This window comes from Sphaeroforma arctica, assembly GCF_001186125.1.
Source record: "Sphaeroforma arctica JP610 unplaced genomic scaffold supercont1.821, whole genome shotgun sequence".
NCBI classification, from domain to species: domain Eukaryota; class Ichthyosporea; order Ichthyophonida; genus Sphaeroforma; species Sphaeroforma arctica.
The window spans coordinates 26,881-40,227 of NW_014039737.1; the positions used below are offsets into that span (position 1 = coordinate 26,881).

A 13,347-nucleotide genomic window follows, 5' to 3' on the forward strand; every position below is an offset into this window, starting at 1 on the left:
GCATATATATCTTTATTCTATGTATATAAATATATGTATGTGATTTATTGCGTTATTTATATATATATATATATATATATAGAAAGAGATAGAGAGAGTGCCTGTCTAATTTAGAAGGCTATAATATATAGGATGTACCATAGTCTTCTCAATTAGTTAAGCTATGGTTATATACTTGTAATAATTTGTGACGCAAGGGATATGGCATATGTATAGAATGGTAGAAACAGATCCATAAGAATGCCACGCGAAATTTACTCGCTGAAGTATACGAGAAATGGTGTATAAATTTACACACGCATTTTCACAGTGGAGCTATATTGGAAGGTTTGCGCAAAGATATATTTGCAGATTTGATTCTAAACTCTTGTTTGTTTGTTGCTGGCTGTACGCACAAGTACGTTCTTTACCAATGGATTGCAATTCCATCGATATTGTCGATAAAACGCGTAAGAAAGTGCACATAAGAGAACCAGTACTGCACCGCCATACTACCAACTGCTCAGGGGTTTATAATACATTGCTGCACCATCTTGACTAGCAACTCCGTCACGTGCACACCATTCCCTTGCGATTCGACTATACACTGCTTCACCGCCAGTTACTTCACCAGATATACTATAGATAAAGTGTGCAGATACGTCATTCATATACAACACATATTGATTTAATTACATATATATTATACCACAAGCTTCGCATTAACAATACAGCCGTGGCCTGAGATCTGATTTCCCAATACCTCTTTTCACCAGCTGCTGCACCGAGGATACCAGACAAAGAGCTCCGACAAATCAGGAGTCAAGGTCAGGCATCTGGACGCCCAGATTTTAAAGCTATTGGTTGATAATCGCGAACAAACGGCTTTACTCACCGACACACCGGGAGAGCACAGCAATGAGTTGACCGTCTATGGTATATGCAAAATGTACCAGTCTTGACGTTAGACTGGGTGTATGCAGTATGTTTTGCTGACACCGAGTGCATGTAGTGTGTTTTTCCCGGTATTGATTGTATGTTATATCTCTGGCTTATATTGAGTATAGGTGCTAAGCTTTGATATGATTGTGCATCAGCTACTGCACACATCGGGGCCTAAGCTGTAGTGTGGAGGAAGGGGTTTGGTCCACCGCAAAGAAATAAACGTTTGAGGTTCGTGTGGCTTATTTCGCGTCGTGACCTTATACTCAGTTCATATGTTAAATCTGGGCTTCGTGGTGAGATGGTTCAGCTATCGGATTTATTGATGTGGTGCCATGGAGTTACTTGAAGGGAGTGCAGCACACAGTATAGACATAAATTTTGGGTGAGTCCAATTATCGCTAGCATTGTCAAATCAAGCGTGGTCAATGCCTTTTTTATCGCCGAGCGTATAGTATGCCGAAACAATTATGGAGACTGAAGTTAGTTGCCTATCGTTGAATATCTAAATCATGTAGTGCACGACACACAAATGACCTTAGACAACGAGTGCGGAGTGTAAAAGTTGTGAGCGAGGTACCCTTAAAAATGCCTACATAGGTTTTCTTCCCTTCTATTCTGTATGGCATTGCTTGTGTTATATGAATCAGCTACATATATGTGGCTATGCATGCACATGCCCGCAACATATCTGCATATCTCTGTGACTTTCATTCAGTGTCCATCTCACATTCTTGTACCTTCCATCTTCACTATCTATTCACCATAAATTTTGCAGACCCGGTAACAGAAGATACAAGCACAGACAGGGACCGTTCAAGCACCAGCACTACCGTAGTGAGCACACAAACACGCACACCCAGCAAGGATACCACCAATACTAGCAACTCTCTAGTTCAGTCAGCCACTGGCTCGGCGAGGGATACAGATACTGGAATGGTTCACACATCAAGAGGTCTACGCCCGAGCACGTACAAACGACGCAGCATATATAAGTCACGTGGTGCCAGGGGCGGCGGTAAGGCGAAGAAGAAGCCCAAAATGGCCTCACGAGGCACACAGACTGTCCAGTTTAAGGTACACTTGGCTTTTGTCAGAGACATGACCCTAGTGTGGATGTACATATGTGCTCGTATGTCCTCAGTGATTGTGGGCGAGAGATGTGGATTGTTTATGCTTGGTGATTGAATGTGTGTGTGTGTTTATAAACATTGATACATGGGTACGTACGGATAGGCTGCGCTCTTATTACTGGAAGATTCACTGTTATGAACATCCGATTTCTATCCATTTATTATATGATAATAACTGTGAGACACGCCAAGGGTATGAGCACAACGTAGCTTCTACTACGCGATCACTTGCATGGCAAATTGGCGTGTAATTTTGTTACGTAACCTTGGTACTGACCCCATTACATCGTGGTCAGAACACGAGGTATAATTTCGCTCAGTCTTAGACCATATTGTGTCATATACTGTCTTTGTTCATCTCTTCATTGCTACCGTGCACCTAAAGGGTCACAAACCCAATGATGGTCGTACACTAGCATATGACCTAAAATTCATGTATATACATATATCCATGCGTTTTTTTGTTACGAATGTTATCATATATTCCAGCTCTGACATAGTTTTTATTATGATTTTGTTTCAAACCTCCCACATTCGACCCACGTACAGGTGAAAACTGCGCAGTATACACGGGGGCATCCGTTGGGCTATAAGAAGTGGGTGGTGACGCGCGAGCTAAACATGTTATGTGATTTGTTCAAACTGCAACGAACAACGGGGAGAGGGGGTAGTACCATATACGGGCGGGAAAGCAGCCACACTGCTATATGTAGAAGACCTAGCGGCACAGACAGGCGAGGAAGTACCTGCTGGACGGGCGGTGCGAGAGGCGGTACTATAAGCATGGAAGACAGTACCAGGGACTCTTTGGAAGCAGCTGCGAGCGTACGACCGGAAAGTACCGAGGGAGTGGAAGATGGTGATGCAAGCGCGAGGGATAGCGCAGGCACGAGTGTGACACTTGCAGCTTCCAGTACAAATACGGATGACCAATTACGCGAGGAGTTGAAAATTACAACTGCAGATGAAGTTGGGTTGGGTTCAAATACTTTGGATAATCGAGGAACGGCTGAGAGTAGTTGTGCCAACGATGTTATTGGAGAGATGGGTAGGGAAAGAGAAGATATGCACATGAATGTTGTGAACAATACCAACACAGCGATGGCAGATACACGTATTGATGCGGAAGAGGTTGGCGATGGCTCGGCTGTAGAGAAGACTATTAACGCAACTGACTTAACAGGTGAAGAATATAAAATCACAGAAGATAATATCAACAAGAAAATGGATAAGGTTGGCACTTGCAATCGGGTAGAAAAGAGGAGACCATCTGATGCAGATGTCACTGGAGTTACCACGAACGCGAAGCGAAGGCGCGTATGTGCTGAATCTGAAGGTTCAGCTACGGACGAAGTCGCTGGTGGTGCGGGAGTGCATGGAGAAGGGGAAAGTGAACCATCACAGGCACAGACACAGGAACATACACCCCAACAGATACAGACATGGCAACAGACGCACGAACAGACACGGCAACATGCACCAATAATTGTTGAGAGACAGCCGCAGGCACAGAGACTGACAATTGCACAGAACCAATCGGACGTGCGGACACAGGTAGGCCCTCAGACACAAGCGCATCCGCAAATTCAACCTCAAGCGAACGCCACTCAAGATGACACACAGTTAGCATCGGATGCGCAAGGTGTGTTCTCCGACTCCCTTCCTACTGAGGAGTGTGCAAGTGCGGTGCCCATTCCGCTACTGCCACCCAACTCGGTGACTGTGGTTGCGTTTGCGCACATACTGCGCCAGCAAGTGAGCGAGAGGCTTGTACCACATCAACCACCTATGTCGATTTCAAGGCAACACATGCGAGTGCAAGAATGTGAGATCATGCGCAATTCGCAGGACAATACGCGTGAATTTGAAGATAGCGAACCTTCCCACACACAGCAACCACAACTGCAGCAACATCAGTCTGTTGTACTGGTATCTACATCACAAATACAGAACAAGAACAAATCTTCGACACAAACGCACGACCCTGCGCCAGTGCAGCCACGTGCATCGACATCACTTCAAGCGTGCGCACCCGCTGCGCCGGTGGCGACGAGTGCGGTAGTGCCCACACAGTCACAAACACATACAGACCCACTTGTAGGACATACAACAGGCACGACAACGAGTTCGCACTATCGATTATTGTCGGAACGCTTCCGTGCTATGTTCATGTGGCCGGCTTTGTTGTCCACGCTGGAGTGTGAGGTTGCTCGTGGGGAAAAAGCTGGGCATAGTACAGTCTCTGTGGTAGATTCGCAGGAAATGACACAATCATCGGTGTGCACACAGGGAAGGACTAACACGTCAGCACATACACAGCCAGACACACAATCGTCAGGTTCTATGCAAGGGCATAGAACTACGCAAAGTTTTGAACACACTCGAATAGGCACTGTTGGCGATGTACGCACACAAGCACAGGAACTCGCGGATACACGGACGGGAACTAGTAAGTGTATGTCCAATCATCAGTCTGATACAGAACTCAGCAGCAATGGTGGTGGGGGCGATGACAGCACCACACTTACGTTTGGAAATGGAAATAGCCAAAGCTCTATGGCACATGACAATGGCCTCGTAGGTATAGCGTTTCCTACAGATGCTGCCAGTGTTGGTCTGATTGCATCCGATAACACTGGTACGGATGGTATAGATGAAACAAATCACATCATTGGAAGAAGGAAGAAGGCCGCAATGGGAAACCTGACGCGGCGACCAATAACGAAGTTAAGGTCTGCAAAGGGCCCTAAAAAGGGGTCTGCAAAGGTGGTTAAGGGCAAGGCGACGATTTCCAAACCAGGAAAACAAGTGGCCCGACCTAACAAAGGGTCAAATCAGAACGAAAGCGGGGATTCTGCCACGGCACTCCGACCTACCGATAACAGTATTTCAATATAGCCGATATGGCGAAAGCCTGACAATATCACAGGTAGCTTAGACTAGGGCGAGCACTACAAGTATCTGCATCACTGAGTCGGGAGTGAATTTGGCGTGAAGCAGTACACAAGGCGACCAAGAAAATACATAGGGGTCTACCTCATGCTGGGGCATAGTATTGCCTGCACGCCCTACAACAGCAGCTGTCCAAAGCGTGAAACTATGAAGGCTGGCATCACATGCTTCATCGTCCAGTTGAAATTATGGTCAAAGTAGCCTTACGTCTACCTCCAAATCAAATTCATTGAAACTCCTTTGGGAGGGAGGAGAGTACACTTGCCTATGCCAATAAGTTCTGCACAGCAATTTATTTCCAGGATTAGTATGGCGATCACAGCTGTGTGTGCACTTTAGGGACTTTACTGGTTTCGCTCGAGACTCGAAGACCGATTCTTCATACAGGGGCGGGATCTCTGACAACAGTGTCATCGGAAGCATGTGAAGTCACGTAGCCGGTCAAAATACTTTGTGCGACGGCAAACATGCTCCTACGCGGAAGCTCGCAATGAGAAAGTGTGTGCGTTACCGGCCAATCTGGAGGGATTGATTTTGTAGTTTCGTTGGATAAGCGCACATACGTAGAAACACGTAAGCGTTTGACAGTATATCTATAGCTGACTACAGATGATAACTACTCCTGACACTGCACAGGCACATATCTAGGCACAATTCGGAAAATGAACATGTGAGTCTGTTCTAGACTGTGATACTATATGCTCGGATATACTCAAAGAGGAGAACAGTCCGAGATGTTCGGAGCCTTCAAAAATAATAATTTAAAGCCACGACTCGAGTCGAACACCAAAAACATAACTATTTCAAGAGTGTACATCTGCGTTTACTGTGGTATTTAATCGGTTTAAGATCAGATTTTCCAATTTACATATAAATTTCTAGAATACTTCACCATAGAGTGAAAAGTGATCGTATAGTTGTTGAGCCGGTATTGGGCAGACCCGAGCTGGGATGTGTAGACCCAACTGGTTGTTGGGCTTCATCAAGTAAAAATATCTAGATACTACGGGTGAAGTACACCCGGTATCCAGAAAATCATCTACATTTTCGAAATCAGACGTACTAGTAGAAAGGGCCTTAGATCTGACGAGGGCAAACGGGTGGCACAGGAGTCACGGGACTCTAGCTGACCAGCGCAACCAAATCGACCGATACTCTCATTTTTTAAATAGCTTAAAGGAAACGGATGGGGAATCGATGCATCTGGAAAAGCCAATTCACCTTGGTTTAGTAAATATTGCCCGGATTTTGAAATACAGTCCCTATTTCTTCAAAAATTGATTTCAAACGTTCGAAATCACCGACAAAAATTGAATTTCAGCAACGAAAATTTCTCATCAAAAACGAATATACAGTATTGTGCTATCTACGGTGAATTAATATTTGCAGAGTAGCCGTCTAGAAACGCGACAACTGCGCCGATCGAGAAGGATGGACTTTTTCAGAGTTGGACTCTGGGTTTGCCTAGAAGTCACCGCGACCAAATCGAGGTGGACAGAATAAACAGATACACGAATGACGAACCACAGCGTGAAAAATCTGACTGGCCTGCCTAGGCGGAAAACGGGAAAAGAATATCTGAAGATTATAAATCTATCATGCGATTCTTACTATTGGATGTAAAGCTTACCCTAATTTCCATCTTATGAAGCGAGTTTACGCAAAATCACTTGCAAATGTAAAATACGAGCAATAAAAAGTCAAGGAACCTCGTCCGTTTCTAGTTTTCTTGGAATATGACAGTCGCAACTATCTCGTATTTTTTCTATATAAAAATCAAGCTCAGCTGATATAACATAATTAAAATGAACTCAACAGAAGACACTAACGGGGGAAATCTACACAACTGTATCTTGATGATCCATGGTGAACCTTACTGTTCTAAACTTTATACTACATATTTAATTATAAACATACAATTGAAATTCACACTTTGATAGTAATATACAAAAAAAAGCTCCGTTTAGTTGGCCATTGTTGATATTTTGTACTTCGAGAGTACGTTAAATTATCTGCACGATCGTGTTGAACCCATGGAGATCTACACCCAGTTAATGAATCAGAGATCAACTGCCTCTGGCACGTGACAACGAAGAGAGTTTCGTTTTACGATGTTTTCATGAAGCCATGTGGAAACGAGACTCAGTTCAGTGTTTACACGTATACAGAATGAAGAAAAAAAATTGTCTGTTTCGTGACGAGCTAGTGATTGTCAATCAATATCATAAACACACAACGACATATGTGTCAATTCATCGATGCAAGTTTCGACACCAGGATAAAGTGCGTGCCGTTCCCGAAGTTGTCTTTAAATGTCTCTTGCGTACTATAAAATGGCGACGCGTGACTTAAGATTCCATCATTCCTCCAACGGTCACAAAAACATAGCTCAAGAATCATGATAGCACGTTTCCTAGCCTTGGCAGCTTTTGCGGCTTCGAGCTTTGCCGGTCACCAAATTGGGGGTCACTGGTCCGGAACTAAAATATGCGAAGTAATTGTCCAGTCCGATAACATCACACAGACTCTTCAGAATTACACTATCGAGGTCGATATCGAACAAAACCCTCTTGATCTCAGTAAGTTCACCTTCAGTACCACACACAATGAGTCGAACACTTTAATATATGCCGGTACTATATCAAATCCTGCACTGGCTTTCAGTCTTTGCAACCGCGAGATGGGCGATTTCGAGAGTGGGCTGTTCTTCAACTATGTCATCGCAAACACCTCTGTTTTAGTTGGCACTAGTACTGCTTACCATCCAGAATTATTTAGTCCAGGATCTACCTTCGCTGCCGCCCGTTGCTATTGGGAGATCGAATACGTCATGATCTCGACAGCTCAAGCCGTTCCGTCCTGCTCTGATGTATCAAATGTCACCCTCAATGAACCAGGAACACTCAATGACACCTTCAACGGCCCAGGTGCAGGCAACGACACCTTCATCGGCCCAGGTGCCAATAACGATACCTTCACTGGTCCAGGCATCGTTTTAAATGACACCTTCAATGATCCAGACGCATCTAACGGCTCCCTCAATGCACCAGACAACGACAACACGGCTACCCCACCTACCACCGGCGCAACTCCATAATATCATTGGAGGACAAGTGTGAGCCCTCCCTCTGTATGTTGGCGCTGTACATGAAGATATTTTCGTATTTAAACACACTGCGCAAGAGATTGGACTGCTGACAGAGTGCTGCTCACAATAGCGGCGTCTGTACTATTTGAAGCAAAGCGCTACCTGACTTAAAATATCTTGCCGAAAAAAGTAACATACCTCAGATGCCACTGGCGCAGCTCGAGATACCCTGGACGATATTATTGGAGGACAAATGTGAGCCCCCTCTCTATATGCTGGCGCTATACATGATGAATTGATAAATATATGTAATAATAAACACATGGCGCAAGAGATTAGACCGCTGACAGGGTGTTGCTCACGATAGCGGCGTCTGTATAAATTGAAGCAAAGCACTACCTTCAAAGTATCTTGCCGATGAAATCAATATTGTGTACAGTAATATTTTGAGGTTGCCTTCCCATTTATGAGTGGCTTTAAATATTGGCATGTGTAACACAAGATTTTAATGCATTGTTCGCATATATTTGTGTACTTCGCGCGAATGTCTGGGTACATGTTACAATGGCCGAGTATGCTTAATACACTATTAATAGTTCTTGCTAAGCCATTATCAGTGTGTCAGTTTGAGGTATTAGTAATTCAAGTGCTGGCAATACATCTGGAAGACAAAGCATCACTCGAAACAGCCCATTTTTATACAATTGCATACACTTCCAGCAGATAGGTAGTTTTAGGGATTAAAAGTTAAAAGTGTTAGTATTGCATCTGGAACACAAAGAAGTCCCCAAACGATCGGACTTTATGCATTTTTTGCATACTCTATCTTTTTCTATATATATATATATATATAGAGAGCCATGACTGCTAGAAAACATATAGGATTTGTTACAACAATACACCAAAATATACCAAGTCCGCTTGTTCTCCTGATGTGGCGAACAGGCTGTAATATATTTCAAACGAATTTATTTCCAGTCATCACCTGCTTACTTTCTGTATACAATGCACATATGAAGCAACGCATGTTTGGACCAATTCTTGCTATAGTTCTACCAGAATTAGCCTCCTAGGCTAACAAGGAAAGGGTCATCGCCGTAATGCTTACTATATACATTGCTTGTAGGACACAACACATGCGTGAACCGATTCCTGAACCGATTCCTGCTATAGTTTTACTAAAATTACCACCTTAGACTAGCAAGAAAAGTAATCGTGGATATCATGAAGGATGCGTTGCGTTGCAGGCTTTGTTGTCATCGATTAACTCAGGCTGCAGCAGCGGATGAGTCCGTTTTCTTATTCACAATACCACTACGATTGGCTATTACTGATCTTGGTCAGGGTGAATTATGGCTAAGCGCAAGTAGATCCTTTCACCCAGCTGCCTTCAAATCCAAAAATAGATGAGCTCATATGATTTCTGATTATTAGTGAAAAGATACACTGTAGCATTCGTAAACTCGCAGAGGCGCAAGCGCTGCGGACAAATGCACAATCTTCTCGCTTCAGCTCATGTCCGAAGTACTGGTATAAAATGAGCTAAACAGGAAAAAGGCGCCCTAGCCCTAAGCATTTTCATAGTTTATTTTTATCATTACTAATAGCATTGGAATTCCGGAATCTTCAAAAGGCTCAGTAAGCCAAGATCTGGCAGGTAAGCCTGCAACCATTGGGGAGACGCTCGTGCAAGAGTGCCGAAGTACAATGGGAGCGTTAGCACGCCAAACAGTAACCATAGCAACGTGCTGATGATTCGGATTGGACGTCGCCCACCTGACAGTGTCCAATACTTTTCCAAACTCACAGCCACACCGTGCAGAACGAAGAATAGCACAGCATGCGGCGCCCGGACGCCAAAGACCACCTGTGCGAGAGGACGGGTGAGATAACGATATATTAAGAGCCTCCCAATGCCGGATTGTATTGGTTTCTCTACACAAAAACCACCAATGGTTAGGTATCACAATAAGCGGGCGAATCTTTCTCAATTGATCTGCGGGTGCACAAAAGTCCATGGGTACGTCTCTAAGAAGAATCTTTGCGTAGTAATGTCGTGAAGAGAGACTTCACCCGATGGACAAATATATGCTTTGACACAATGTGTCAATTCTACAGTTGTTCTGATTGTACGCGTGTAAAGCTATCTGCTTAAGAGGCGCTAGTTTCTAAGTACAGTGCCAGAATATGCAACACGGCTGAAGATACAAACAACGGTCGACTCAATGCAAGAGTCATTCATGGATATAGAATCTCGCGGACAGCATGGGTACCCTAAGTTCGGCACAACAACTTCGCAGCAAATTTGTAGCGATTAATTGAAGTATCGTTGTATGAATCAAATAGACACCAATCGGGTGATGATAAGTTTAGACATGCGAACCGACACATTGGCAAGTCCCGAATAAGTAGCCCAGATAAGTCCACACGTACTGGTATCACCTTTGTTTGGGACTGCCTGAAGCGTGGGAATCACGCGGCTCTGTGATATAGAATTCACCGACAACGTATTTGCCCATGTACAACGAACAACCACTATGTAATAGATATGAGATAGTAGAGCTACAGTTGTACGCTCATATGTAGACACACACTTTTAATTCGACATCAACAACAACTAACACATATTGGAAAGCATATTGGGATACATGAACCACATGCAATGTATCCTAGCAATACCTCAACGGTGTACGCATGCATGGCACCGCTAATCAGGAACGCAGCCATGGCACTGACCACCGGCGATTCAGTCTTCTTCACAGCGGGCGCGCACACAGTGAGAGCCAAGACATTGCGCGTTATCAAACCCCACCGATGGCCCCAGAAATCCTCCGCCGACGATGCCAGGAAAGGATCCTGGAATGTCACCTGGACATTCAGCCTGTAATAGAGAGAGAAGCACTTTGGTCAGGTAGGGTACGCATGTATATATAATCACGCAACTATAGCTAGATAGAAGTTTAACGTACGTGCGACCCAAACGATAGCTATATAACTCTAAGGCATAATTTAGTTAATATTCCCCACTATTGAGGTCAGCTGGATACATAACCGATTTTTTTATTATTCAACGATCAGTATACTTATCGCAGGTACGTGGGTGATGCGTGTGCCTGGTATAAGTCCTGGAGGCGTGTGTGTTGCATGCTTGTTTATTAGTTTGTATGTCGCGTGTCATGCGTGTATATGTATAGTGCGTCGTGCATTTCCTGCGTGTGTGCTTCGGATGCTGGCTTTTATCGCATACCAAATGTACACACAAAAATATGCTTTTGAGTTTTACTACTGGCTCAACTGAAGTACATCTATGTATAGAGCATGTATGTAGATTCCTATACAAAACCACCTACGGAACCCCATCATCGATTTGTTCCCGAGTAATAGCATCAACCCAAGAGCACACACAGAGTGCCCACTCTTGAGACAACAACCCAACGTTACCATATCATTTGTAATTCCGTCACTGTTAACGGGGCAGCACATACAATCAGCGAACAGACAAACACATATAAACAACGCGTATATACCAACCATCTATTTTCAGCCCTCGAGACCAGCACATACACACAATTCAAAGCCTGCACACACCCATATCACTGGACGATAAAAAAGCGGTATGTGCAATCCATCACTTACGTATCGTTTGTTAGCAGGGGCAGCAAACCCTTCTGCATTTGGTAGTGGAACAAGGCCACAGTGGCGGAGTGGATAAAAAACACCGTGGAATATGCGACCTGTCGTTATAGAGAACAGGCATGGAATTGGATTGAGGACGAGAAAGATAAAGGGAGGTGAGATAAAGACTTCAACACACTACAGACTGTAGATATTGTCATTATATGAAAGATTATCGCTACAATGTGCTGGCGAGGGCCACGATGGCAGAGTAGAAATAGATACTATTTATGCGACCGGCAGTGGTGAACTTGAATAATCGAGACACACAAGGTTGAGAAATTGCCCGGTACAAAGTAGATCATTTTATCGGAGTGGGATTTGACCTGCCGTACTGCAACGAAACTTTGTCACGTAACTTAAGATTGTGAGTCCTATCACAGCTCTTCTGGCAGACCTCAAAACGAACCACTGTGGAATGCAATCTGTTCTGTCAGTTGCAAAATACTTACCAATAGTTCGATGGACAAAAGTAACAAACGCACCCAATGGACTCGGTAGCATGTAGGTTCCGAGAAAGCCCTGAACCTATAAATAAGCAACTGGCACAACTAACAATCACGCAAAATACTCAAAAATAAAACGAAGCCCGCTGGTTGCACCCATCATTTGCACAACGACAGATTTGCAATACTATGAATACGCATCCATACGCACACTCGGCAAACACGAGCATGACTGGATGTATCTGTGAAAGACCACGACACCTACAAATGTATAGTGACTTCCCCATAAACATGTACTCGAGTAGTGTATCGCACATACAACATGAATACATATAATGAATCGTATACACGCGCATATATACGTGTAATATATTACGTTGAGCTCACCTGGTGAGTGTAGCTAACCAGCATCTGATGGACCCCGCCGCCGAGGCAGCGCATGAGCCAAATCCACGATGTATTGACTACATACAGGTACACGGCCGCCTTCATTAGGCTGAACATACACTCCCTGTGCGTATAAGCCATGTGTTTCGGGTTCAAAAGGTTTCATATGTTTGAAAGTATAGCCAATTTCCAAAGAAACCAAAAAAGCGTGTGCGCGCCACCATTTAAAGTCTGTAAGGTAGGATCTAACCAATTACTATAAACACACTACAATGCATACATGTCAGTTTCTGCCTGCAGAGCCGCAATCTGTATCAGATCTCCTGCAAACGAACCGTAGCGATATGGAGTACAATCACATGAGAGCATTACACGAAGCTACCATATACCACGTTCTACATGCCGAGATAGAAAGCTCCCTGGAGGGGCAACTAGAATCAAAGACATGAACGCTAGTTAAGATAAGCGGTAAGCAATCAGATCAGCTAAGCACAAGAACTACATGACGTAAGGATACACTCTAAGAAACAGTATACCTAATAAACTCACCTTACTAATACTTTATGTCGTTTCCTAATTTTCGGTTCTATATACACATAAGGCAGGAGAGTGAACAGAGTCCCCTGCAGGAACATTAGGAAAGACACCTCCTTCCACTTGTCCTTTTCTTTATCGTCGTCATCATCGACTTCCAGATGCACGGACGTCATCCGCATGGACTAAAATATCAAAAAAGATTAAATAT

At 44.0% G+C, this 13,347-nt stretch overlaps 3 protein-coding genes across 3 annotated transcripts in view; 2 read left to right on the top strand and 1 right to left on the bottom strand.

The window, feature by feature from the left end:
- Positions 1-5,667, top strand: part of SARC_08758 (hypothetical protein) — a gene marked incomplete at its 5' end in the record, with an annotated part of 10,745 nt that extends 5,078 nt beyond the window's left edge. Inside the window, 3 exons of the mRNA XM_014297250.1 lie at positions 756-915; positions 1,700-1,998; positions 2,604-5,667. Of these exons, the coding sequence (XP_014152725.1) occupies positions 756-915; positions 1,700-1,998; positions 2,604-4,952 (2,808 nt within the window). The 3' untranslated portion in view covers positions 4,953-5,667. The remainder of the gene's footprint in view (positions 1-755; positions 916-1,699; positions 1,999-2,603) is intronic.
- A 1,503-nt stretch (positions 5,668-7,170) lies between these two features.
- Positions 7,171-8,487, top strand: SARC_08759 (hypothetical protein). Its single transcript, XM_014297251.1, has one exon. It carries the CDS (start codon positions 7,405-7,407, stop codon positions 8,101-8,103), a length of 699 nt encoding a protein of 232 aa, XP_014152726.1. The 5' UTR covers positions 7,171-7,404; the 3' UTR covers positions 8,104-8,487.
- Positions 8,488-9,656: 1,169 nt separating this feature from the next.
- Positions 9,657-13,327, bottom strand: SARC_08760 (hypothetical protein). Its single transcript, XM_014297252.1, has 5 exons — positions 13,152-13,327; positions 12,603-12,726; positions 11,731-11,828; positions 10,774-10,975; positions 9,657-9,961 (listed from the first exon to the last, which is right to left on the bottom strand). Exons 1-5 carry the CDS (start codon positions 13,316-13,318, stop codon positions 9,695-9,697), a joined length of 858 nt encoding a protein of 285 aa, XP_014152727.1. The 5' UTR covers positions 13,319-13,327; the 3' UTR covers positions 9,657-9,694.
- Positions 13,328-13,347: the final 20 nt, after the last annotated feature.